Here is a 26,766-nt window from a genome sequence, read left to right as displayed (position 1 = left end):
ATGCAGATGGACAGCATGAAGACAGCTAATGAAGCATTTAAAATAATTTCATTACTGGTTTACTGTGCTGGGTAACTTGATTCAAAATGCTTTTTCTGAAATTCCTTTCCTTGCTTGTTCTTGTCCCCTCCAATATACCCACAAAAGTACTTACAGGAGCTGCATTTCTGGTGCAGCTCACAAATAAAGTGACTCTTTTGTCTAACGTGACTAAAACTGAGGTTTCACTTATGTAAGCTGGTGTTACACAATTACCACAGTTAATTAGCTGCTGTTGCTAACCTTAGTGAAACTTGCATTTTCTGCTTATTAGCAAATTTGGTGAAAGAAAATTAAGTTTTCAAGAAAAAAATATACAATGGGAGTAACTGGAAAAAGCAACTTAGTGGGAAGCATAAGCAATAAAATGGTTATAGCTCATCTTCGCTTTTGCAATCAGCTACAATTGTATTTCTAAAGCAGAAGAAAAAGAATATAAGTTGGCCATACGAACACGTTTTACTGACTGCTACCATCCCATGACAAAAGGCCAAAATAGGTGTGTTTTCACTGCCATTAAGTAGTACCACCACATTACCAATTATTTCTGGTACATCAGACCTACAAGTTTGCTTAACTTTGGCTACCTGATTACCTTCTGGATAATTAATGGAGCTATAAACAGTGTACCTAGATGTTGGAAGCGATAAAATAATGAGAAAATTGCAAGTAAAGACCTTAGGAACCTGCATGTCAGTGTGCCCAGAGTACCTGAAACTCTGTAGATGCCTTCACATTTCATGCCATACTTCTCTATGTAATCTATACATTCACGGAAAACTGCTGGCAGGCGGATGCCATCATACATCATGGTCCTGTCTACCGCATCAGACAAAGGAATGCCAAACACGGGTCTGTGACTTGGAACATCCACTTGAGGTATCTCTGTCTCTTGAATTGGCTTTTTCTTTTTCTTCTTCTCTTTCCACTGTTTTACAACATCTGCTGCAGTTAAATCTTTTGACTTTTTCTCTTTGTGTTTGTCTTCCTTATGTTTTTCTTCCTTGTGTTTTTCATCTTTGGGTTTCTCTTTTATTTTAAAATCCTTCTCCTTCTTTTTGGAAAAGCTGGGTTTCTTGAAGACATGTATTCCCTTGGACCGCTTCAACTTGGAAGGACTTTCAGCTTCATCACCGGAACTGTCCTCTTGAAACGCAGCATAACCTTCCGCTATTGGGCAAAGCAGGAGAAGGGAAGGGGACAGCTGTGAGTCTGTTTACTTTCCTGACAGCAACAACAAGAAGTTGCATGTAAGGAGGAGAAGGAAGAAGCAACATGAACTAAAAAACAGTGCCCATCTGACTCCTCAGAAGGTTTTCTTTAGTTGTTACACACTTGAGTAGACAAGGATTAAATCAAGTTGTATAATTACATCAAAGATAAGCCACAGAGCTCCTGAACAATCTAAACAATGAATACTTAATATACTTACTCATAATGGCTATGTCCATCTTTATGGGCTAGATTCCCATCTAATAGTCAAGGAAATGCAAAATAAAAACAACTGTCTGGCAACTTCTCTATGTTCCTGTAATCAACAGTATAAGAGTTGCTGTTAAGGATCATCTACTGCATACACAGAAGTCTAACAAATTTCAATTAACAACAAACTAAACTCCAGCCACTTATATGAATTTAAAGACAAGTACAAAGTTAATAAAGTTTCAGCCTCAAATAAAATACAAAAAACCAACCCCAAACATAAACCAAAAAAGCACTAGCACTTACTTTTCACTAGATGAATAACACAATTCCAGTAACACTAGAACAATACCTGCCCATGAAAGTGCAGATTTGCCTTAAAAAGCACATGGGAGAGATTCAAACAAGTCCCTGGGCTGAGCACACCATTCCAGCAGCAAACGTCCAAGTGCCGTCTAAAACATGCACCAGGTGCTTTTAAGTCACTACGCCTCTGCAGTCACTACGCCCTGCCTCACCTTCAGGCAAGAACACAAAAGTCTTTAAAGGTGGATTACAAAAAAACCCCAACAAACACACCAACAAAAAAAAACCCCACAAACAAACCCAGCAACATGCAATCCAACACAACTTTCAAGTCCACTAATTCCAATTATACATACACAGTACCCCATATAAGAAAAATAATCCTGAAACCTGGTCAACGAAGGTGACATCTGACACGCCGTCTGCACCAGCCAGGTTCCCCAAGGCACTGGGCAGCAAACCCTCATTAAGAGCCCTTTGAGGCTCTTCCACTACCTACAGGCAGAGCCTCTGCTTGAGTGAGGCAGCACTGACAGCCAAGTGCTCTTGCTGCCTGAATAGTTTTGGGTAGAGAAAAATTACCCTCTTGATAATATGCGAGCATATCACGCACGAGATATGTAATTTCTTCCAAGAGGAATATCTGCAGAAGAACCAGGGGGCATTTAGTCTTCCTTCTTCCAATTCTGAACTATACCAGACTGCCGAGTTTTTCAGCATTTTTTTAGCATATAAAAGAACTGTCTCTATTTTGAAGCCTCCTTGACTGCTCTGTAGAAGATGGCTTGTAATTGTCAAACAAATACATGCATTAGAACACGGCACTACCATAAAATAATTACAATTGATGAATCAGCTCAGTCTTTGTAGCAGATACTCTTCCCTAGGACTACCAAACACACTTTTCTAGAAGACTGAAAAGACTGTAGAACTGTTCCTGTTCAAGTGAATCTTAACATAAAAATGCAAATGTTAACTGAAGGCCAATCAGCAGCCAGGTCTTCTCCTCCCTTCTTACTGGTTATGTCATTTACTGGTTTTTGCAACCTAAACCCAGAAATGGGCAAAGATTCAAATCTCACTCTGGTACAGAAGCAACTGCGGATCCACCAGCAACAGGACAAAGCAGGAGCACACATCTTCACTGTGTTTTATGAGAACGAGACAGGCCTAGCACCAAGGTTCAAGATGAACTTCAGAGATGTAATTACCAAACAGAGAGGCAGATGTCCCCCAGAGAGAGCCTGGAACAATCTGCCCTCAGTCTTTCCTCCTGGATAGCTGGGACAGCTCCTAGTCACACAGTGTGGGGTTCCCACATGCACACCAGGAAGTGTCAGCACTGGAACACAGGCTGGGAGGTTGATGCCACCAACAGAGCACTGCTCACATGTCCCAACACTCCACTCTGCAACACAAGCCTCAGTGCCTTCCTAGATCTGTGGTAATGTAACACCAGCAAGAGCACATTACCAAAACTGGTATTTCTTGAATTCACAAGAAGACAAGAAGGAGCAAGTTAAATACAAACACAGCCTTTTAAAACTGTCTCAGTAACATAAGTCAACAAAGTTTAGAAACATATGCTAATACAGATTCACACAGAATATCCCACCCATACCAAGAGAGGATCTGTATGTCTCTCAAGAATAGCCTGATTTTCTTTACTATACTTTTGGTTATAAAATTGCTGTATCCCTTTCAACAGTGATACAATATACTGAAATATAAACAAGTTTATGCAGAAGGAAAAATTACCAAAAGTGCTTGAAAAATCAGACAATTTTAAATATGCAAAGAGTATTACCTAGGGTATAGTAAACTGGCATTTCTGTCCACTGTTTCCTCAAGATTTCCAGTAGTAATATAGACTATTACTATAGCCTATATATATATAATAGGCTATAGTAATAGACTATTACTACTGGAAGTCTTGAGAAAACAACATTTCCATCTTGAGGAAACAAGACTTCTCCATTTTCCCATCACTCTACTCTATGCCACTGACATTTCCCTCCATCTATATGAGAACAGTACTAATGTAATAAATACTCCAATTTCACCAGCATAATGACACAGCATAATCTGTCAGTTCCTTTGTTAGACCTTCCTTCCATAAGCATGCTTTCATTGCAGTTATTTTAGATGTAATGCCTCAAGTTACATTTCATTTAATGTAATGTTTGAAATTCCTTTATCTTACTGAGAATTAGAAAACACCCTTGTGAAAATAATAATAATAATAATAACAACATTCCAGCATTACTCTGGAAAAATGTAGTTTACAGGCTTATAATCTTTGTCATGCAGCAAGTCCATTGACTCTATCAGTCTGCATACTTGGGAATACTTCTGTGTTCTCACTACAAAGCTCTAAAGTCATGCTGTAGAATTTATTATTAACTCCAAGGGTGGCATTATTCAGAACTACTACTAATCAAACCTACTGCAAGAGATATTTTGTCCACTGGGTCTCTGATGGGTTTTTAAGTAATTTGTAACTCTACAGCTGATTTGGCTCCCCATGGAAATCTGCAGTATCTGTAATTAATTCATTGAAAGAAAACACGGATGGCTTTTACATATGAAAGATTAGTAGGTCAAATATGACTGAAGTGCAGTGCAAGCATTTGATATCAGTTTGTCAGAGGGATTGTCATCAGATTGTACAGCATTTCTAAGTAAAACTAAGACACACAAATGCACAATGAACTTGGATAGATGGCTTCTATTTCCTCTCTTTGCCCACAAGATGCATTTTTATTATCAACAGCAACTTCCACCTTACAGACACTACTAACACTCACTATCCAACTTTTAATTAGATCAGTTGGTCTTTAATATTCACTTAATTCACTGATGTCAGCACAGCACTCCAAACAAATTCTGCATTTAGATTACTCTGCAGCACCCTGACAGCAGAGCAAATGAAGCTGAAATAAGAAATCTGTCTTACTTTATTTTGACTTGAAATAATCACTGGCATTGAAAGGCAGACTTTCAAACTATCTGCAAATGATGCTTTGCTAGATAAATACACAGTGGTATACAGAGACACACAATGATTTGTCAGCAGAACAGGATGTGGCAGCACACCCTATTTATCCCAAAGAGAAACCCTGATATGAAGAGCCTCTAATCTTTATCAGGTATAAAAAAATCTAATAACTTCTTAGTTTGTAGATCTGAAAAGTGTATTCAGAGCTTCTCCACACACCAGACAGTAAAAACAATTTTGTTTAGCAGTGGTTCGCTTTAGTCCTCATCTACATACCAAAAGAATATACAGGACCCTCTGTCCAACACATTAAGGGTCTGGTCTTCACAAATATTTCCTGAAATTTTCTGAAGAGTGCATACCAATGATCCTACTAACCTTTCATATGATAGCACAGTACCATTCAACACTTCTCTGTTTTCTTGATAATTGTACAAAGAAAATCAAGATTCTTGTAAACACAAAATCCTAGCTGCATATTGAACCCATCCTGCTCACCAGCATCAATCTCAGAAGTAAAATGAATAAGCAGAGTAAGATCTGCTACATACAGACTCTTTATCTACAGAAATTCTAATGGGTAAAGAGCCTCTTCAGAAGTATTTTATCATAACATTTTTCTTCTGCAAGGAACTGCATTTACGGCTTTATCAACACGTGATTAGTGACAGGTGGTTAAACATTTTCAAAAATCAATTACAGTGGTTGCTGTCTCAGATAATCCATTACTGCTTAACACAGATCCACATTTGTTCTCCTGCTGTCACAGGACAAGTTCTGCTTGAGTCAGGGAACTGATATGATTTAAAACTATGCCAGTAAAAAGAAAATTCCTTTTGATCTCTAGAAAGTCCCCTAACCTAACTCACTCTACAGCCAACCAACATCCAGTCTATCATAAAAGAGGGGAGAATAAAAATTAGTGTCTGAAACATTTTTCCAGTAGCTGATATTCCACATAAAAAACAATATTCCATTGAATTTTCTATTAGCTCCAAAACATTTTTGCACTTTGCCCCCAGAATAATTGCTGTGTATTGTTAGGTTACTGACACTAACATAAAAAAATCAAATCATTAAATAACTATGTCTATATAGAAAAATATGGAAAAGGATATTTTCTTAGCATACAAAAATGGTTTTTGATATTGGTGATAATAATGAAGCTAAGAGTACATTACTCTTGAAGAAATTATTTACCTGAAAAACTAAACTGAGTAACTTTGGGATATTTAACCTTCCCTTCCCTGCTACTCTTCAAGCACTTCTGAAGTTTACATTTAGAATATTATCAAAATAGCTCAAGACTTTTGTGGGATTAAACTTAGATACAGTTTCAGGTGTTAGAATGACCTTGTCCTTAATTCACTAATATTGCAAGTTCAACAAACACTCACTCTGTCATAATGTAATGTTAACTTGTCTTTTTTTCATTGACATTTTCAGTTATATTTGTTTATACCCCAAACTGCATGATAATGGCAGGCTGTGCCCTGCTCAAAACCAAAGCATGTAGCCAGAAAAAATGAAAAGAAACAATCAATCTAAAGACATACAACAGAACTGAAAAGGTGAAATAAAATGAAGAATCAAAAGGATGGGAGGAATAACAAAAGCCAAATCTGGAAGGAAAACTTAAAATCTACCATGATAAGCAACTGTACAGAACACTTGTAATTTAGACAGGTAAAGTGTCTGTTGAGGGTATAGTCACAAATATTACAATTTACAGTATTACAATATTGATTATTTTTGGAGTGTATGAGATTTGGTATGTAACTTACTCTTCTATCTGACTGGCAATTATATGACACACATGTATTAGGGCCAAGAAACACTGAATGCCCTTTACATAAGTGCTGAAAGAGATGATTTTCTTCTTCCCAAGTTTTGCATTTTTGTCTTCTTTGAGAATTTTTTCATACCTTTAAAATTTCTTTTAAGTAACAGAAATTGCTTTACATCAGCTATAAAATGTGTTGCATTCTCTTGTGGAAAAAAACAGTTGCAGTGCCAATGTGCACAGACCTGTGTGGATTTGCTGAAGTAGCATTTTTCCTTCTAACAGCCTTCAGCTACACTATCACCATGAGACATCCTGAATTCCATACAAAGAAATCCACACGATGCAAAATATTGGCAGGTACCAATTCCAGATTTAGAGGTGTGCAATGCAGAGCTCTAACAGAAAGCTCGACAGTAAAAAAGCAACTACTGACAGCCTGAATTTAGACCTATCCAATCAATACCAAATTTTCATTGCCAATCCAGTAATCTGTATTAGGTCAATATTGTTTACATTAGAGAAAATCACTAAGGAATCACTTTTCTTAGAACCTGTAGGAATTCTAGCTGTTGGTTTTAACTTGAGGATGTGTTTTGAGTTACAGTATTCTTTAGGCACACAGTTTTTAGTTAAAATAGCCATAGTCCTTCTAAACTGTGGTAGAAACAATTCCTGCATTCCAGGAAACTGGTTTGATTAAAAGCAGTGCATTGACAGCAGATTCTTAAGGAGTGATTCTTTAAATATGTGCATGCACATTATAAATAGTCACCATATTAATTCTAACAGAATGCTGTGTGCTGTCCCACTGTTTCTGATCTTCCAAATTCCACATGTAAGAAGTAGCAGGATAGACTGGCATCAGAGATAGAGACATTTTGAAATTTTGCTAAAATAAACATCACTTACAAAGTACTAGCACTTGGGCTGTGATATTTATGTTTCAAAGACTTGGACAGGAAGGGTCATTCTGGTACTGAGAGTGCTCAGTATCAGCTTAGTATTTCAAGTGCTTTGCTCTTTCAGAATATGTAGAAAACCTTCCTTGAATAAAAATTATTTCATATTTCAAAATTTTTCTGCACAAATCTAAAGGTGCGAAGTAAGAGTTGTGTTGTTTTGGAGGAGGGGTAAACATTTAAGAAATTTCCACTCTGGATACTGATACACTGACAAAGGATTCTATAGTCAAAGCTTTACCTTCTTCTAACCTTTGCTCAGTGAGTTCTGGAAAATTCAGATCTCACTGTTGGTTTCCACATTTTTGATCTCTGCAATAATACTTTGGCACTGTTGGAGGAAACTGCATGATCAGACTAAACTGAAAAGCTAGAGAAAAAAAAGACAGGTTTTATGACTGCTCAAAAAATGGTGCAGTGTGCACATGAAAACTTGGGATGATACACTGAACAAGGCAAATACTGAGTAAGGGAGACACATATGAAAAGGGCTACAGTTGTTGAAACTGGTTCTTCCAAATGCACAAGTGTACAATTCAGATCAGACACTAAGTTTTATTCTAGCTAGCAACTCAGCTATGATTAAAAACGGATGTATTTGGAAACACATTTGAAAACCTCCACTTAGAACATGAAGAACCACCCCATGCCAGGATTTACCAATGCATCATGAAAGGTTTTGGAGAAATGCATCTATTAGTAATTCTGGGCACATCGTTGGCACCTGTATTGCACAACAAAAAAAAAATTAAGGTGTGGAGTTTTTTTGCAAGAGAAACAGGTGCTGCACAAAGTCTGTAGCAAATGAACTTCCTCCAAATTGAAACAAATTTAAAAGAACCCACTGAGAATACTTAGCAACTTTGAGAGAGAAAAAAGGAAAGAGAATTTGAAAGCACTGAATTAAAAAGAGACATTGTCTACTCACTTCTTTTTTCTTTTTTCTTAAATTTTCCTTTCTTCTTCCCATGCTCCTTTTCATCATCAGATACTATATCTGGAGGCTCATGTAAGCTGTCGTGAGGTGGTGAAGGCTCACCAGTGCGGTACAATCCGGGGAATTTTGTAGGACTGATTTCTTCAGAGCTGGGAGTACGAGCAAGTCCCCCACTGTGTTCTACCCGACGGTGTTCACTGGGGCTGCTCGTGGGAGGCAGGAAGCACTCGGTCATTCTGATACCCAGATATCAAAGTGAAATCTTCTGCTACCTGTCCATCACACCTGCATCAAAAAAAACCAAAAAGAAAACCCACACAATTTTAAGCAATGGGTTTCAGAACTCCTTTTTTAGATTTAACCTGAAATCATAAACAGCAATATCTTCTATAACAAGAATTCCAACTTCTGTCAAGACAAATTAACATAACATCAGGTCTTAAGCTCAGTGTTTGCAGAATTTGCTCTCTAACTCCTGAGCCATATTAACGTGAGATCTGCCATTTTAGCCATTTCTACTTTATGATACATAAAACATATATATTAAGTATCTGAATATTTTAACTGTTGAAATAACTCTTACAAAATTCATAGGCAGCTTGCATACTGACTGGTAGAATTTATTACAAGTTAGATTGCTAACTTTAAATTTTTTTGACATCAGATAGATTTGCCTGGAAGCTCAGAACCAGTTTGTGAGCACTGCCCTTAAGGCAAAGATCATTTTCTTCTTTCCCAAGCATATTTTATAGATGCAAATAAGAACTCGCCCAGCCTGTTGCAATAAAGCAGGGAAATAAAATAAATACAGCAAAAACAAATCCATCTCTTAATTATGCTACTGCAAATTAAATAAGGTAAAAAAATAATGATTATGCTTTTCTGGTATACAACAATTTCCTCTCTGAGGAGGCTGTATCAGGTCATCTGCACCCAGATGCTGGTACATTGTTTGCTTGGGAGTTATGGCCAAATAAAAGCTTATACAAAAACTGCTAAAGGAAGCCAACACACAAATTCTCAGCAGTGGAACTCATAAGAAAAATCTCTTCCTAGCACAGATAAACTTCAGAAATTCCACAGAATGGATATGCTGTATGGGACACCACACCTCCAGAGTCCACTTGGCTGGATTTGGCCCCTTGTGTCTAAATGGTCACAAAGGACACATTCCACAACACTCTTCAGCAGTATCACTCAACTCCTGGGCTTTTATTTACAGATTGGTAGCATACAGAAAAAATATGACATGGTGTTAATAATTATAGTCCAGCTAAGTGGGTTTTGGGGAGGGTGGTTTGTTCACTTTTTGGGGGCTTGGCATTTTAATTTTTTTTTTTAAATTCTCATATTTCAGCTCTCTGTATGCAGAGCAGAGTGAAATTTTACACTATGTATGCAACAGTATCTCCCTACAGGAGATCACTCAGAGTGCTTATGGAAATTGCCAGTTACTCAGATCAGAATTTGAATAGAATATGGTAAGACACAGAATTATGATGAGAAAATATTAATGAAATCTTTATTTAATACTGTTCATTCCTTATTCTAGCTAAAGCAGAGGCACTGGCTAAAAATTAAGAAAATGGGGTGTATTTCCAAATGCAACAAATTAAGACTGTACTTATGCTTCTTATTTCTTTATTTTTATTTTATTTCTTTTATTTTCTTTAGCTTCAGAAAAAGCATTACTTTCCTAGATGCATCATTTCCTAGGCCTTTAAATAAGGGAGAAATTCTATGATGCTCAAATTATATCAAGACCTATCAGCAGAAGAGAGCTTTTAAGCCTAATGAAAAAAAACTCTTCCACTTTAATAATGTGATGATAAATCTCTACATTCTTTTGGCTTTTACAATTTTCTTCTGACAGCAATAAAAGACTGAAAAAATCAGGGACTTTTTAGGCATTTTGGGAAGGAACATTTCTAACAGGCTTGCTCTTCAGCCAACTTCTCCCTCTCAGACTTTTTCTTCCCAATCTCTTACTGCTTCAGTCCTGCCGCCCCTGTGCAGCAGGTCCCTTCCCTCAAACTGCTTCTCTTCACCCGTGCAGTTCTCACGTGCCAGGAGATTCAATAACTCACTGCTGCCACATGAGGAAGGTCACACTACTTCCCCCATTAACTCTCCTCTGCCTCCAATTGCAGCAGTTTGCTCCTTTTGAGATGATTCAAGTTGCTAGGTGCTCCAACAAGCTTCTGCTGCTGAGCTGGCTTGTGGAAGAGCTCAAGAAGCACTAACAATGAAAAGCAGAGAAGCAGCAGAACCACGATGACAGGAGTGCAACCTCCTCTTTGGGCACCTTTGTTTTGTCATGCCGCACACAGAGCTTCATCTCCTCGGATTTCAGTTATTTCTTAGTATTTATAACTTAAAGCTTTGATTTCTTTACCACCAAGTGTCAGTACTCACATAGCTCTTGTTTTGACTTACCACTCTGTTTCACCCTCAGTGTATCACAGACAATCTGATCTTCATCTGCGTTGGTCTCTATGACTCAAGCTTTCAACTTTCCCTCATCTTGTTTTTTATTTGGGCAGTTCCTACTTTCCTGCTGCACACCACTTACTTGCAGATAAAGCTCGCTCTCTTCTTCCTCCACTGTTTCTTCTATCTGATTAATTACCAGTTCCCACTTCTTCCTGGATGTTCTCTGCTGCTGTTTTTTTTCCTCATGATTATGTACCTCATCCTTTTACCTTGTCCCCATTTCTCCCACTGGCTCTCAGTCTCTCCCCAGTATCATAAGACCCTTCCTTACCCCCCTGCCAACAGCAGGCTCCTTGACTCCCACCACTTCTCCTTCACTTGACATTTGACTCTTCTTCCACAGGAGCCACAAATGCTGTTACATGACAGGATCAGAGAGCTTCTCGCAGTTCAAGCACCTTCTTAGACCCAGCTACTTTTTCAGTACTCTGAAAATGCAGTTTCATGAACCACCTTCCTGTTCAACACTGAGTCGAGCCTTCAGAATAACTGGATGTAAAATAGAAGACTTCACTGAAAATGGACAGAATAGTGACCTTTCCTCTATCCCCCAAGGAAAGACTAAATTCTAGGAGATTTTAAACATGGAAAGAAGGTATACCATTATCACAAAATCTCCTAGCCATCATGCTACCACCACCTTTCTAGACCATAGACTAAGCACGGGAAAGTGGGTTGGGGAAAGGAAGGAAGATACCTGCACAGGCAAAATAATGTGGTTTTTCAAGCCTCATTTTTGAAAATAATTGAACTCTTTCCTAAAAAATTCAGTGTGAGCTGCATATTTAGTAAGTAAAGACGAGGTTTGGCAAAACCATATAAAAGGGAAGACAGAGACTTGACAGCCAGCTTTAATAGATCTCACTTTCAACAGTGTATCATCTAAATCGGTATGAACACATTAAGGAGAGGCACAGTCTGAAAGACCAAATTCACAGTTCTTTCATTCAGTACAGAAGGCTCCATTATTTCTGTTTTGCACTGAGTCTGTACTGTGAATTTGTGCTTTGTAACCAATTGCAACAGCAGAAGCAAATTAGAGCAGGTGATTGCATGCACAGATGTTATTTTGTAAAGCTTCTGGGTGGAATGAAGGATGTGGATTTTTTCTGCAACAAGTATTATGCAAGACCACATCTGAAGCACAGTGGGTGTCCCCAGGTCACTCCATTTTGCCACAAACAGACACCTGAATACCCGGGTGTTACATTGAAAATAGTCCCAAGAAGTCACTAATCAAAGGATGGAGACAGAATGAGGACACTCACTGCTCTATCTCAATTATCCAAAAGCAAGACAGTGAGCACAGCAGTAACTCATTCCACTGACAACAGACCTTCAGTCCAAAATATCTGTATATGGGTGAAGGACCTGATTCTTGCAGAAATGAGGCACACAATTTTTGGACAAAAATATCATAGTAACAAACACAGCTCAATTTTGGAAAGCAATGAACCATAAGAATAACAAAAACTTGTGGGCTAAGTATGTCAAAACACTTCAGAAACCATGAGTGGAACTCATATAACTGTTGAAACTTTTGAATAAGATGATAAGAAGATCAAATTAGAATTTATTTACTAAGAGTATACAAGGTCTGTATCACACCTAAGTTCTGTATCTATTGCATTTTTTACAACATACTGAAAAGCTTAATACAAATCACTGTTTCCATTTGAACACTTCTTAGATGGCCTCTGACGTAATTTTGACATTTGACTGCATGGCAGCGTTTCAGTCTGTTTCATTTAATAAGCAACGACCAGGTATAAAATCAGTGCCTTTTCTCTTCTTTAATAAGGCAACACAGCCACGAAAGAAGAAGGAACAGGGAAGTACTTCGTGTAGACAGGCAAAGCAAGTTTAAAATTTCACAAGTCACAAGTAATCACACAAATGCAGCATTAAGTAATTCCCCTGTGAGTCACACACTCTTTACAATTGGCAAAAATGAAAGCATCAAGAAGGGACTTCACAGAATTTTTCTGATAAAAAGAATAAAATACAAATTGTTTAGCAGAATTCAGCTTCTCCACCTCAGATTAGTTTACAGGATATGTGATGCCATGAGAATGTTGGAAAATTTACTTGAAAGGCAGGTGTATAATCATACAGTTGAAGTCACACAGGAGCAAGCTGTACATTTTTCAAATAATGCTAGCATCAGAAGACCTCTAAGAGTAACAAAACTAGCTTTTGTGTGGTCTCTCATTTACCTATAGATGGATAAAGTCTGCCAGTTACAGCACCATCCACGGCATTTCAAGTTTGGCTCCGAGAGTCCATTCCAGCTCAGGAGTGATATATAAACAGACAAAACTACTTAGCTCTCAGCAATCAGTGTGCTACAGACCACATCCATATCTGAGTGGGCTCTTGGAGGAGCCAGCTCACATTTAGAATATGCAGCTGTATCCAGAACACTCCCTATTATTGAGGGTATTCCAGTTCTTCAATAATCTAATCAGTAGGGAGCCAGCCTTAAAATAAAAAATTAAGTAATACCCTAGGCATTTTAGAAATATCAAAACCAAGGTTTCCAATCCCATTATGATAAAGTCTTGCAATCACATGAAGATAACATCTCCAGATATGTGAAAGCATGTGCTTTCCAATTCGGTTCACTTCAGGGAAAACAGTATTAAAGCCCCTAGCCTACAAAATTCTGTAGAGCTCCATCAGGATGCAATTCACAGGCTGTTTCCAAGACACACATTTTGGGAAAAACAAAAACTTGAATCTCTGGAAGGGGATGGATGGTTAAATGTTTTTCTCCAGAAGAGAGCACATTGAAAAGAGATGGACCAGAACTGTGTAGGAAAAGACCCTGTTCCATGATGCTGCCTCGGCACTGGCTATACCATCACATTGCTATTTTGCTGAAACATCCTACTCCCCTGGAGAGGCAGGCTGTGACAATTTATATCCCACTACCTCTTCAAAGCAAGCAGTCTACAAGAAAAGTTTGGGCACAGATCTTTGTCACACGGTAACAACCGAAGCCCTGCACAAACTATGCCCTACATGTGCTTCCCCCCTTCCCCATGTGGCTCATTCCATCCTTCCAGGGTACCACAGCAAGTCCTCCCACATCTTTCCCCAGCTGAACCAATGGCCATGGAAGCAGTTTCAAAGCAATTATGATCACAACCAAATATATGAGGCATTCTTGCAAATAACTGTCCAGCTAACAAGCTGTTTAATTGCTTTGCATGGCAGCTTTCTCAAGTAACAAGCAGAAGGCCTGAACTCTGCACCACGAGGCAGATGGGCACTGCACACAGACTAGACTTCTGCAAGAGTATCTTGACTGATCAGCCACCTGCACTGCAACTGCTACTGCCCACCCTGAGAATAATTTCTCATTCTCCAACCTTCCAGGCCATGTGCTACTCTGCTATTCAGGATTCTCTGTTTTTAACCCCAGCAAATCTTGCTCCTGGTTCCCATGGTCTTGTCGGCACAAAGTAATCCAGTACCTCCAGTAACAGTACTCAAGCCCAGTACATTAGTTTCCCACTCCATGGTTTAGTCACCCCAGGCTCTCCACATTTGCTTCCTCATCTCCTTTCCTGCAGTGCAGTTCCTCCACAGTCAGGACTGCACCACATCTATCTCACAACCTCTTCCTCCCAGCAGGTGTTTACAACCTAGACCTGTGCAACCCCAGTTTCGCCATTCCTGTTCTCCACACCCAATGTCTCATCTAACCTCACTCTTGGCTGCTCACTGTTTCCCAGGTTTCCCTCACCACCTTTTATTTCTCCCACACTCAGTTCTCATTAAAACTTCTGCAAATTACGGGCTACTCATAAGCAAGGCAATCTGGGAGGTCTTCTCCAGCCAAATTTAAGTTTCCCTTCTAAATTACAAATAGCACTAAAAAGGTTTGCCTCATTACCAAAATACTAATTATTATAGAAAAGAGGTATTTTCTTGCTAGCTGAATTCTCAGAAATAGTTTGAAGAATTTGGTTAGTGCTTAAGAAAAAAAATTGAAGTACCAGACTCTGAAACAAAACTTTTCAGAGCAAATTAAAATATATTAGCTTTTGATAAGAGCTGAATTACTGAGAGTTGATTTGAATATCACAACTGTCTTGCTGACATATTGAACCCTCCTATACTTCTGGAAAGAGCCACACTGTGCAACATATATAATACCCACTATTGCTTAGACTGGCCTTAGAAACTTTTCTGGTATGACAACCCTGTCCCTTCTCTCTTGTCCACCTCTCCAAATTCCACTAGCACCACTAACAGAACATAAAGTTTTACTTTTACTACTTAAAAGAGGGAGGCAGAAAAACACAACAAAAGGTATACAGTTTACTCTCTTAACAATCACTATAAACATAGTACCAGCACAGGTTTTGTTTGCCCTTGGAACTGTATCCAAGTATTTTTACAATTCACATTTTCTGACAAGCCTTTCAAAGAGTTGTCTAGTCCCCAAAGGTCTGCAGCAGGTTGTACAGACATTATGATTCAGCAAATTAACACTAATTGTTATACTTTAATCAGTTCCTGGACTGGATCTATTTAATGACAAATTCCCCTGATTAGAGATTTAAACTACAGCATTGTTTAGTCACACTCCAGTACCTGAATGCAGCCAGCTTGAGAACAGCTGCCAATTAGTGGACTCGGGGGAAAAAAACAAAAAACCCATGACTGGTAGAGCTGAATGTACTACAAATGCAGTTTAAAAAGCAAGTGCTATTCAGAGTAAAAAATGCAAAATGAAGCAGAAGAAAAACCAATGGATTCGGCATAAAATATTTCACAGGAATTTTAAGCATTTCTGCTGTTCTTTCAACAGCATCTGCAGACTACCTGTGACAGATCAAACAACAGAGAACAGAATCTAGTTTTCCAGAGAGGCCAGAGCTCCACACACTCAGTTCCAACACCCAGTAAAAAACAACTAAGCCTATAAAAACTCTTAATTTTGGGTTTTGTGGGGCTTTTTTTTTTTTTAAGAGTGTCTGAGCTAACACATGCTAAAATACTAGAAATGGCAAGAGTAAACAGCAATTAGCAAAGACTCTTTGCTTTGGATTCAACAGTGGCAACAAATCTGGGAATGCCCACACACCAGAAATGTGCACTATAATGCACTGGCCTTTCTGTAACAGCAGTAATTCACCTGGCAAATTCAACAGCAGCAGCGGAGAGGCAGTAAGGCTTTGTGAGGCTCCTGCCAGCAGTAGAGTTCAGGCTCTGTGGAACTCTTGGGAACACACTCAGCTGACATGTGCAGGCAGGTGCCACTGCTGCTGCCTCACCATCATCTTTCGTACCCATGCCAATTACAACAAAGCCAGGACTGGTGTGTGCCCCTCTACAAACATCACTTCACTGGTGTTTCTGCTGGTTTGCCACCCTCAAACACAGAGTGCCATAGAGAGCCTTGCCACACTCCGGCAACTCCATAAACCTGCTTAACACGCAGAAGGAACAGCAGAGCACGGGTGCTGCATGGAGAGCTGCATGCACACTGAGTCCAGATAGTGTGGCTTTTTAATCCAGCATTCAGCTATCATCTTTCAGACTGGATACAGAACAAAATCAACTAGAAGCACCATGCTTCTTCACTGAACTGGGTGAACTGTGATCATTATTTTATTCATAGAATTTTCAAACAGCATTAACTTTGCAGAAGTCACTTCATAATCCTTTAACTGGGAAGTCAGTACAAACAATTCAGTTCACCTTACCAAAGGCAAAGAATACTCAATTCTATGGCCTTATCATACCCAGAAAGAAGACATTTCTGAAAGTATATTAATAACACACAAACCTTTAGGCCTTGAACTGTGAAAATTAACTTTTTTATGCTTTACATTACATTTTTGCCACCACCTATTGAACACAGATGAAAAGATCTATCAGTACAGGATGCCACTTGAACTGACAACTCTGTAGCATAAGAGGAAGTAAAGAACAGCTTTGCTTGGATCTCTTCATAATGTGACACATAACACAGATTATCAATTTCCATGTATGATTCTTTTCATGTTTAAAACCCTGCATGTTCCAGTGCAACAATGGCAAAACATGTTCAGCTTCTAGTGAATATTCAATGGAACTATGGTGGTTCAGATCAAATCCATTCTACCATAACAGCAGAAAGGAAAAGTAAAAGAAGACTTTGATCCAGAAACACTGTTTATTTTTAGTGATTATTTAATAACTGTATCTTATCAGCTGATTATTCTTAGTGATTATTTGATATCTATGTATACCACCTTTGTTTTTGGCTTAAGAATCCTATTTATTATCAAGCTAACATCAATAGCTATTGACCTGGATATCAGCCTTCACTGGTTACTTTATTAAGCCAAATTTGAGTAAAATCAAGCAAAGACTGGGCTGCACACAAATGTTTTCCCAACTTAACAATAATGGACTGATGTGTAATATTTCTGTGCTTCCAGCACAGCAGATTTTAGCACAGCCTTACTGTTGACTCAGTTCTACCCACCAAAAGGTTTATTCTGATGTAGCTTGTTTTATTTTGAGATCTGTTTCAAGACATGCCAACAAAATAATTGTTCTACTGATCCATGGTATGTCTGCAGCAGGAACCTGAAGGAATAGATGTCAATGTCTTTCAAACTCATGTTATATGTATTTAAAAAATAAATTATTTTTAGCATGGTATGTTATGTTTCCATAGAAGAGTAGGGCTGTACCGTCTCTTCTTCCTAGACATATTCCCATTAATGCCAGTGACAACTCTTCATCAACACCACATGAAGGATTTAGCCTTTCAGCAAATCTATGAATTTTTAGTTATTTTTTTCAGTACCATATGTAGAGACGGGACTAACAAGTTCTGTTTTTCATGTCTGCCCCAGATTCACTCAACACCCAAGGGCAAAGTCAATTTTAATATTTACAAGTTCAGCAGATTATTAATTATGATTAACATCATAACCTCCAGGGCTGATATGTTGCAAAATGTCATGCATGTGAACACAGAAAACATTCAGAAATACATGCAAGGCAAGGTGTGGCACCACCCACCATGGGGCAGCTGCTGGTCTCTGCAGAGAAAGCAGGAATCTGTCATCCGCTAAAATGCCAATTACTGGAACAGCAGCAAGACCCACAAGTTCACAGCATTTGCCTTGTCTTCTATGCCAATTTACCTAGTCAGCCTTAGAAGAAAGCTTACATGAAATACTTGCCTTCTAGAAAGATGTATAAACATCCTTAGAATTTAAAATTAAATTCACATATACTTTCTAAAACAGGCTTCATTTAGCTCAGTCTGTAGCATCTACTGCAGCAGTTTTCAGCAATCCTATGTCTTGAAAATATTACAAAAAACCCTCCCCATACCTCAAGATTGATGTTTTCAACCTACTGCCAAATATAATAAAAATTAACTGAATAATAACATACAACACTAAAAATACTGTATGCTTCAGAGATAGAGGAAAAGTTTGGTATTTGATAGCACAAGACCAAACAAGTTCTGATTGCCATTCCCAAATCTGTTGTGTTGCCTTGTCGAAACATAAGTCATGCTGCTTTAATTAAAATTAGACCAGATAGTTTAATGGAAGTAAAAATATACAAAAGACCAAAGATGGCCTTTGTTCTATCCATCCCTCAAAAGAACTGTCTCCATCATTGTAAGGCAATCTTAAGAGTGGTGAAATCCTTGCACATAAGTACTAAAACCAACCAAATGTTATAAACTCACTTGTCAAAATGTCCACAAACAACTGACTGTACTAATCATACACACTAACTGCAAACTTCTTTTACATGTTTATATATCTTTTAGATGTCTTTGAAGTTTGACTGAAATAACATTAAAACCTTTCTTCCTAAAGGATTTATCAAAAACAAGCAACCAAAAGAAGCCCATAGAAAACTGCAAAGAAATTCAATCATAGACCAAATAAAATATCATAAAATTGCACCACAGAAAATGAATGATGTAGGTAAAACTGATGTGCCTTCATCACTGCTTTTTTTGGAGGTGTATACCGGTTCTGGCATATACAAAAGTTACGTCTGTAAAAGCCATTGCCAGAAAATTAGTTATTATTTATCTTTGTGAAGGAACAAGCATTTAAATATACATCCTAGTGTATCAGGCACACCAGTACACTGAACCAGCAAAGAACTCCACAGGTTCATCACTTCCTCTTTCAGCTGGAAAGATGAATTTGTTTCCTCCAATGATGTTTGAAAACCTGACTGCTTAAAATGCATCTGCTCACCAGTGGTACACACTGCATGAATTTTGGAGAACTGCAACCCCAAATTTCAGGATGAAAACTACAGAAGCATGACTTGTGAAAGATCTCTGCATCTAGAATTAGTAAGTGGCCAGCATGGAGAAAGCTTAGAGAATTTGTCAAGATTAAAACACCTAAAGAACAAGAAAAGATAAAACCACTGGATTGAAATAATCCAAGGAATTTCTGGGTAAATCTATTCAATCACTTGGTATTTTTCCCCCAAGGTTTTAGTCCATTCAAACAATTAAAAATATCACATAAAATATAAAAAGGTCTTTAGGCTATCTTAAAAGCATAGTACCTCCTTTGAAGCCACCACAATTGAAACTCAGAAAAGGAAATTACACTCTTCTTTGAATCCAGTTTTTAAAAAAAAAGTTATTTTGGGTTTGGTACAGATTAGCATTACACTTTTACATACAGTATTTGGTTCACAATATTAAAATCTACTGGAGTAGATACACTAAAATATCTGTCAGTTTAATTATCTTTTATCAGTAATTATACACTACATTAATACACTCAGTATTAAGTATGTGAAAGCAGTATATTGGATATAGGAAAACAATACCAGAGAATTATGAATTTCCATAGTATTCATGGTAGAAAACCACTACTACTACCATGAAATGAGAGAGTTTAATTGCTGGCATGTTTAGCACTAGAATTTACATTTAGTACTCAATTTAATTCATGCTAATAAAACTCACTGAAAATTTATTTTCATGGCAACATCCAGAAAAAATCTGCACCTGACTGCTGATCCTTGTATTTACAAAACACACCAGGGCAGGCTAGAAATGTTAAAGTAGCAACAAGCTTCACCACAAGGGTAAGCTAAATGTTAAATTTCACAAAAGCCATTAGAGGATAAACCTTAAATTATAGCTTCAAACTCATAGGTGTAAGTCCTATTTTACAAGTTAGATATGATTTTAAAGAGAAGTAATACCCTTGACATTTTCATACTTATTTTTTTATGAGAAAGAGAAGCTGCAATTTTTGCCACTGTGATATCCTTTTTTCCACTAGTGTCAAGTTAACAATTATCATAATATATTGCGTTTTCAAAAGTCATCCTTCGAGCTCTGGTAGTAGAGTTCTGTGATCAGTTCCAAGAGCTCCTTTCTGCCAGATGTCCTGTCCTTTAGTACCAGGAAAAGTCCAGAGATCCTACTGAACTGTGAAACAGGAAGAAAACCTCACAAGCTGCATTCACCTAGATAACAGAAACCCGTGCATTTTTCATACTAGAGAGGACCAAAATGTACAAAAATACATTTTATCTATACATAACTACTGGAATTGACTCAAGAATTAGTCACTGCTAAGAAATGTGCAAAACAACATGAAACTAAATTTATTTTCCTTAAAATAAATTTCAGTTTGGTCTAAACCTGCATTCTGATTTGGAATGTCAAACCTTACCACCCAGCACTCACTCCTCTTTCTTCCTCTCTAGCAACCATCTGGCCGCTCCCACCTCATGCAAACAGCCATCACTCATCCCTTGCGTTCCTTGTGTGCCTCCAGAGACCAGAATAGCCAGTCTAAAAAAGCTCTGTTCTTTGTGGGTGAGGAAGAGAATAAAGACAGCAGAGTGGATATGAGGAATCTGCTCCTACTGTTTGGGAAGCTGACCCCTCCACTGCACTGAAGGGTGGAAATATTCCTATGAAAAAGGATAGCCCCAGCAGCCAAAACAGGGCATCTGTGCACCTTCACACGGGGTCTGCCCCAGCACTGCACTCCTGTCGGGCTGCAGCCAGCAAGAATCATTAACCACTCCCTGCTTCCTCCAGGGAAGACAGAGCCTGGACACAAGCAAGGCAGGGATCACCTACAAGGTTGTATCATAAATTAATGTGTACCACCAAGGATCATAATCCTTTTTTTAAATACATTTTCTCTTTGCATTGATTGCGTAAGGTCTGTATTTCTGCCTACCTTCCTAGCCCTTACAACAAATGGACAGACAGCAAGGTATTAACAATTAAATTGACTTACATCACATTCTACAATTATTACTATTGTATCAGAATAATTGCATTATTTTATTCTGCATTATTTCCTATTTCTGTAGAAAACAATACTAAATTTGCTTATTTAAAACATTTTCTCTGTAAATATTTTTTTAAACTGGGCTAAATATCAAAATACTATTAACACACATTAACAATTTGCTGTACCTACTGATTTATATTATTACTGTTTTAGCATCTGGTAAGCACTTTTTCTTTATTATTATAAAATTATGTGTTTAGTAAATAATTAGTTGCTATTTTTTAGTCAGGATCCTACACCAAGCTGCTTCTGGAAGAAACTAGGACATCTTCATTATCTGTACCTTTGTTTACTAAGCATCACAGGAACTAGACAAGGAAAAAAAATCAATTCATGTTCTCTATTTAAATACACCTTAATTAGTTATCAAAGGAAATACTGCTTGTAGGTGGTGAACTGATTGCTCTAAATGCTGTGATCTCATGGCTTTGAATTTGCAGATCTCTGTCTCTGATGTATACGTGGAATTCATCATTAGATAAGAAAAATAGATTCTGTGTTTTTTTAATGCACAGTTAATAATAAAAATCACTAAGGACCCAGTTACACATTCCATATATTTTTGGTCAGACATACTTTGTTCAGGTATTAAGTGTTGTTTTTACCTTCTTATTATCCACTGAAGTCACTGTAGCTCATATTTATCTTTTTCACAAATTCTTCCCTACTAGTTCAAAATTGTCACAGCACTTTACTGATGAAACCTAAATACATTTTTTTCCTAGTACATTATCCGCTAGTAACAGGACAGAACAAACTAGAAACTCCTTGGACATATTTGAGCCAATTTACTGCATGAGCCAACTTACTGGATCACCACTCCTTACTTGGGTAATACCATATAAATCCTCCACTTCGCAGCAGCTGCCCCAAGTAAACAGTCATTCCCCAGTTTTTACTGCAGCCTAAAGAAAAACTGGAAGCAGGGAGCACTGGATCCCTGCTGCTATTAAGCTTTGCAGACTTGCTCTTGCTGCCACCATCAAAATCTGTTTCACCCTTCTGTACCTCCACACCTTCAACTGAGTTTGTATTCCCTGATGTCATGCCCAAAAGGTGAGGGATGGCTGGGATGAGAAGGGTAAGTATGGACAGGAAGGGAGTCATACCAGTCCTTTCTCTAAACTCAGCCTGCATCCTTATGCTTCTGGTTTTGGCCATGGCAGGCAGAAGATGTAAACCTTATCTGCACAGCAGTCACCCTTCAACACCACCACTTCTGCGGACGCAGCCAAACTAAAACTTCCTACTCCATAAGGTGCTTCCAGCCCAACTATGGGCCCATTTGATATATTTTTTTTTTTTTTTTAGCAGCAATTTGAAAACTATGATCCATGAGGCACTGGGGAACAGCAGGAGTTGACGAAGGATAGCAAACCATGCACATAGCAAACCATGACTAGTTGTAAGAGTAGCCAATCATTCACTGATTCAACACATTAGTTCAGAGATAAGCTTGGTAGATTATGCTACATTATACCACTATAAACTGAAGGTAAATATCATACTATATTTTAGCATTCTGAGGCTAACCACATGACATCAAGCTTTACAGAAGGAAAATAAATTAGCATTTGGTGGTATTTATTGCTGAACAGCAACATCTTCCACATCAGTCTAAAACCTGCCCATAAGAAACAGCAGTGTTTATTCAGGAAACATGCAAACCTTTTCTGTAAGAAAATACAGCTAAAACTTACTGGGAAGGGTGCCTGAAGGACACAGTGGAGATGAGAACCCCAAAGAGTTAGATGCAGCGCTTGTGCATGTCAGTTTTGCTTTAAGGACATCTGCAGAACCAAGACACACAGCTCCAAAGCAGGAACACGGTTATTACAATTCCAGGACAACATACTCCAGTGCAGACATGCCCATATAGAAATGGAAATAATCTGCCCTACAGAAAAAGAACTTTCTTTCTCACATAACTACAATCACACCAGCGGTTTCACTGGGAAATCCTTACTTTGGGGAAAAGCCCCACCAATTCAAACTACAAAGTATGCCCTCCTACTCCTGAATACACCTTAACTAAGAACAATGTTGAAGTTGTGCGTGGAGTATTAAGATTTTAAGGCAGCTATTCCTATGCTCCATTTCAGATGTGGGAAGACTAAAGAAAATTTATTTTCTCCAAGCTAGAAATAAGACCCATAGGACAGGGAATGTAAAGTTCCCTACTTCAACGTAACAGACACTCTATTCTTGCTGTAGTTAGCTAGAACATTACAGCAAAAGGGTTAATAAATTTCACACACCTAGAAGTACTAAATGCTCAAAACTACAACAGTCTGGAAGGGTTTTGGTTTTTTTATTTCCACTTTATTTCTCTGTGGAAAAGTGCCCCCCAAGAGCTTGTCACACTGACTGTAGGGATTATACCCAGACTGCGCTGAAATGAACTGAAGCACAGCACCATTCACCACCAGCTGTACACAACACTCAATCAAAACCCAAATCTAAGGGATCTAAGGGATCCCTCTGCCATTTTCCTGTAAGCTGATTAATAAATTTACATCCATTACTGTTCTGCATCATATCCAATGAAGCCTTAACATCATTCCTGACAGGGTGGGTTATGGCAATGCAGAACACTCATGGTAAGCACATCAACCTGTTTCCAGATCAGAAACCTGTTTAAGGGCACAGTTAGGGCTGTTTTGCTGTGCTGAAACAAGGGACTTGCACAAATCACCCTGGTTTATGTAACAAGTAAAAAGGCCTTAGCCTGTTTTTTTAAAAATTACTATTTTCTATCAACAATTATCATTAACCTCAGGGACACTGGGGTGGAGGAAATCCACACCACTGTCATGAACAGATACGTTCAATGTGGATTGCTGGTATTTTCTTTGTCACCTGTTTGAACATCTGTTAGCACTTAAAAAAAGATGTATTTGCTCATATATAACCCACTAACATATCCTTGGAAGTGTTCAAGGCCATCTGGGATGGGGCTCTGAGCAGCCTGGTCTAGTGAAAGGTGTCTCTGCTCACGGCAGAAGGGTTGGAACTAGATGGTCTCTGAGGTCCCTTCCAAACCATTCTGTGATTCTATGATGAACAGTAACACACACTTTCTGAGCAACATTATCAGGTATGAAACACGACATTCTTAGAACCAGCTAATCACACTAGATGCAGAAAAATTACAATAACAGTAAGTTTTCTGGGTTTTAAGATAAGACTTCTAGGCGAAGGTAAAAGAATAAAAATCCCTGACCTCTCCCTCCCCACAAAAAAAAAAAAAAAAAGAAAAAACCCAAAAAAACCCAACGAAAGACGACCTTGCTGAGAGCCAACCCACAGCCCAGACTGAGCTGCAACGAGCCCCGCACGATCCAAAGGGAGCAGCCGCCTACGGAAACAGGGCGCACAAGGTGCCCGGCGCCTGCCCCCGTTAGGGCAGGAGGGACAGCGCGGGGAGCGGAGCGGAGGGAGGAAAGCAAGGGAAGGTAAACAGCCAGGAAAGGAAGGAGCGCGATGGAGGAGCAGGGGAGGCGGCGGCGCAGGGAGGGGAGCGCCGCCAGCGGGGCGGTGGGCGTGGCCGCCGGCAGCCCCGCCCCTCCCGCCGAGCGGCCGCGCCGGCCCCTCCCCCACCGGCAGCCGCGGGGCGGTGGCGGCTCGCGCCGCCCGTTGTAGGCGCCCCCCTCCCTCCGCCCCCGCCCGCCCGGGCCCCGGACGGCCCCGCGGCCCTCACCGGCGCGTCGGGCCGGGCCGGCCGCCCCCCGCGCCCCCGCACTGACCGTCGGGGGGTCCCGCTCGCCCGCGCAGCGGCTCCGGCTCGGCCTCACGCGCGGCGGGCACGCCCCGCCTCGCGCCCCATCCCGCCGCCGCCGCCGCCCGGCGCTCGCAGGGACGGGCGGGGAGCGGCGCGAGCTCACGCCACCGCGCACGCGCCGCTGCCTCGCTCCGCGCGGCCGCGAGGGCGGGGAGGTGGGGCGGGCGGGACTGGGCTCCCCGCGCGCGGAGCACGACGGGAGTTGTAGTTCCCACTGGGAACGCTGCCGGCAAGGGCACTCCAGGTTGCTGCTGGCCGCCGCACTACAACTCCCAGCGGCCAGCGCGCTGCGAGGGAGTTCCAGCTCCGCTGCCCCGCATCGCTGTTGAAGCTCCGCGGGGTCCGGCTGCTTGAGGAGACTCCGGCGGGATACGTGTGCGAAGCCCCCTCAGCAGCCGCCGGGAGCCGGCAGCCAGCAGGTGCATCAGTCCTCTGGGAACACAAGGAACGCAAGCGCCCCTGAGCCATGCGCTCAGGGCCCTTGTGGTCACGAACGCCAGGGATGTCCTGGGCTGCAGCGGGAAGAGCGCTGCCAGCAGGTCGGGGGAGCTGATCCTGCCCCCTGTTCGGCACTGGTGGGGCCGCATCTGCAGTGCTGTGCCCAGGTTTGGGCTCCTCAGTACAAGAGAGACATGGAGCTCCTGGAGCAGAGCCAGTGGAGGGCAGCAAAGATAATTAAGGCACTGGAGCATCTCTATTATGAGGGAAGACGGAGGGAGGTGGACCTGTTCAGCCTTGGGAAGAGACAACTGGGAGGGGACCTCTTCAACGTATATAAGTATTTGAAGGAGGGAGGATGCCAAGAGGATGGAGCCAGGCTCTTTGCAGTGGTGTCAAGCAATAGGTTAAGAGGCAACAGGCAGAAACTGATTCACAGGAAGTTCCACTTGGATATGTGGAAGAACTTCACTGTGCAGGTGACCATGCACTGGAACAGATTTCCCAGAGAGGTTGTGGGGTCTCCCTTGCTGGAGATATTCAAGCACCATGTGGGGACGCAGTCCTGTGTTGTGTGCTCTGGAATGATCCTTCTTGAGCAGAGAGGTTGGACTAGGTGACCCCGTGTGGTCTCTTCCAATCTGACCCGTTATGTTATTTTGAGATTCTTTTGGCAGTGATTACAGATGGGTATGGCCAAGTGAGTTGTGAGATTACACTAGTCAGAATGGGAGGTCAGCAAACACCACAAGCCATCAGTCTCAGTGGGAGCTGACACAGCCCCGCAGGTGGGGGCGCCTGGACCACCTTCCATGTGATGTTACTGCTGACAGAATTCCTCTTCCTCCGTTCACATGAAGGCTTCGGCTTCATCCACCATACAAATCTGACCTCCTGAGAGGAGTTACCCACTTCTCTCTACTGCTTTCTGGAATGCGAGAGAAATGGGGAAAGGCTCTGGATGCTGCTGGAGGTGACCTGTGCCAAGGAACACATCCCCATCTCAAGATGCATCCTGTTTACAGTGATGTTATAAGGAATTTTGTGGGGGTTTTTTGCCTCTTACAATGGAAGTTTCTGTTACGTTGAGCACCTGCGTAATTTGAATCCCTTTCAGGATTGCTCATCAACAGGGGAATTTGTTTCAGTCAGAAGCAGGGCCGATTCATTCCCACAGCCTCGAGCATAATCCCCGGCCTATTGGACACATTAATACCGTGGCAGCGTGCCACCTGCTCCATTTATTCACTTGAGACTCAGTGCTGCTTAGTCCCTGTCG

At 40.2% G+C, this 26,766-nt stretch overlaps 1 protein-coding gene across 4 annotated transcripts in view; it reads right to left on the bottom strand.

Moving 5' to 3' along the window:
* The window catches only part of RALBP1 (ralA binding protein 1), a 32,759-nt gene extending 7,657 nt beyond the window's left edge, over positions 1-25,102 (bottom strand). The window contains exons 1-4 of one of the 4 annotated variants that reach the window (XM_021525167.2): positions 25,015-25,031; positions 22,969-23,058; positions 8,439-8,732; positions 751-1,209 (exon numbers count right to left, since the gene is read on the bottom strand). In XM_021525167.2, coding sequence (XP_021380842.1) covers positions 751-1,209; positions 8,439-8,682 — 703 coding nt within the window. In that variant the 5' untranslated portion in view covers positions 8,683-8,732; positions 22,969-23,058; positions 25,015-25,031. Of the gene's footprint in view, positions 1-750; positions 1,210-1,471; positions 1,620-8,438; positions 8,733-22,968; positions 23,246-25,014 lie in introns of those variants that run through there. The other 3 variants (XM_021525166.3, XM_077784332.1, XM_021525169.3) reach the window with 3 other exon arrangements.
* Positions 25,103-26,766: the final 1,664 nt, after the last annotated feature.

The sequence above is a fragment of the Lonchura striata genome, chromosome 1 (genome assembly GCF_046129695.1).
Source record: "Lonchura striata isolate bLonStr1 chromosome 1, bLonStr1.mat, whole genome shotgun sequence".
In the NCBI taxonomy this organism is placed as follows: Eukaryota; Metazoa; Chordata; class Aves; order Passeriformes; family Estrildidae; genus Lonchura; species Lonchura striata.
The sequence above is the reverse complement of the archived record's forward strand: the minus strand, read 5'-3'. Positions and strand labels throughout refer to the sequence as shown.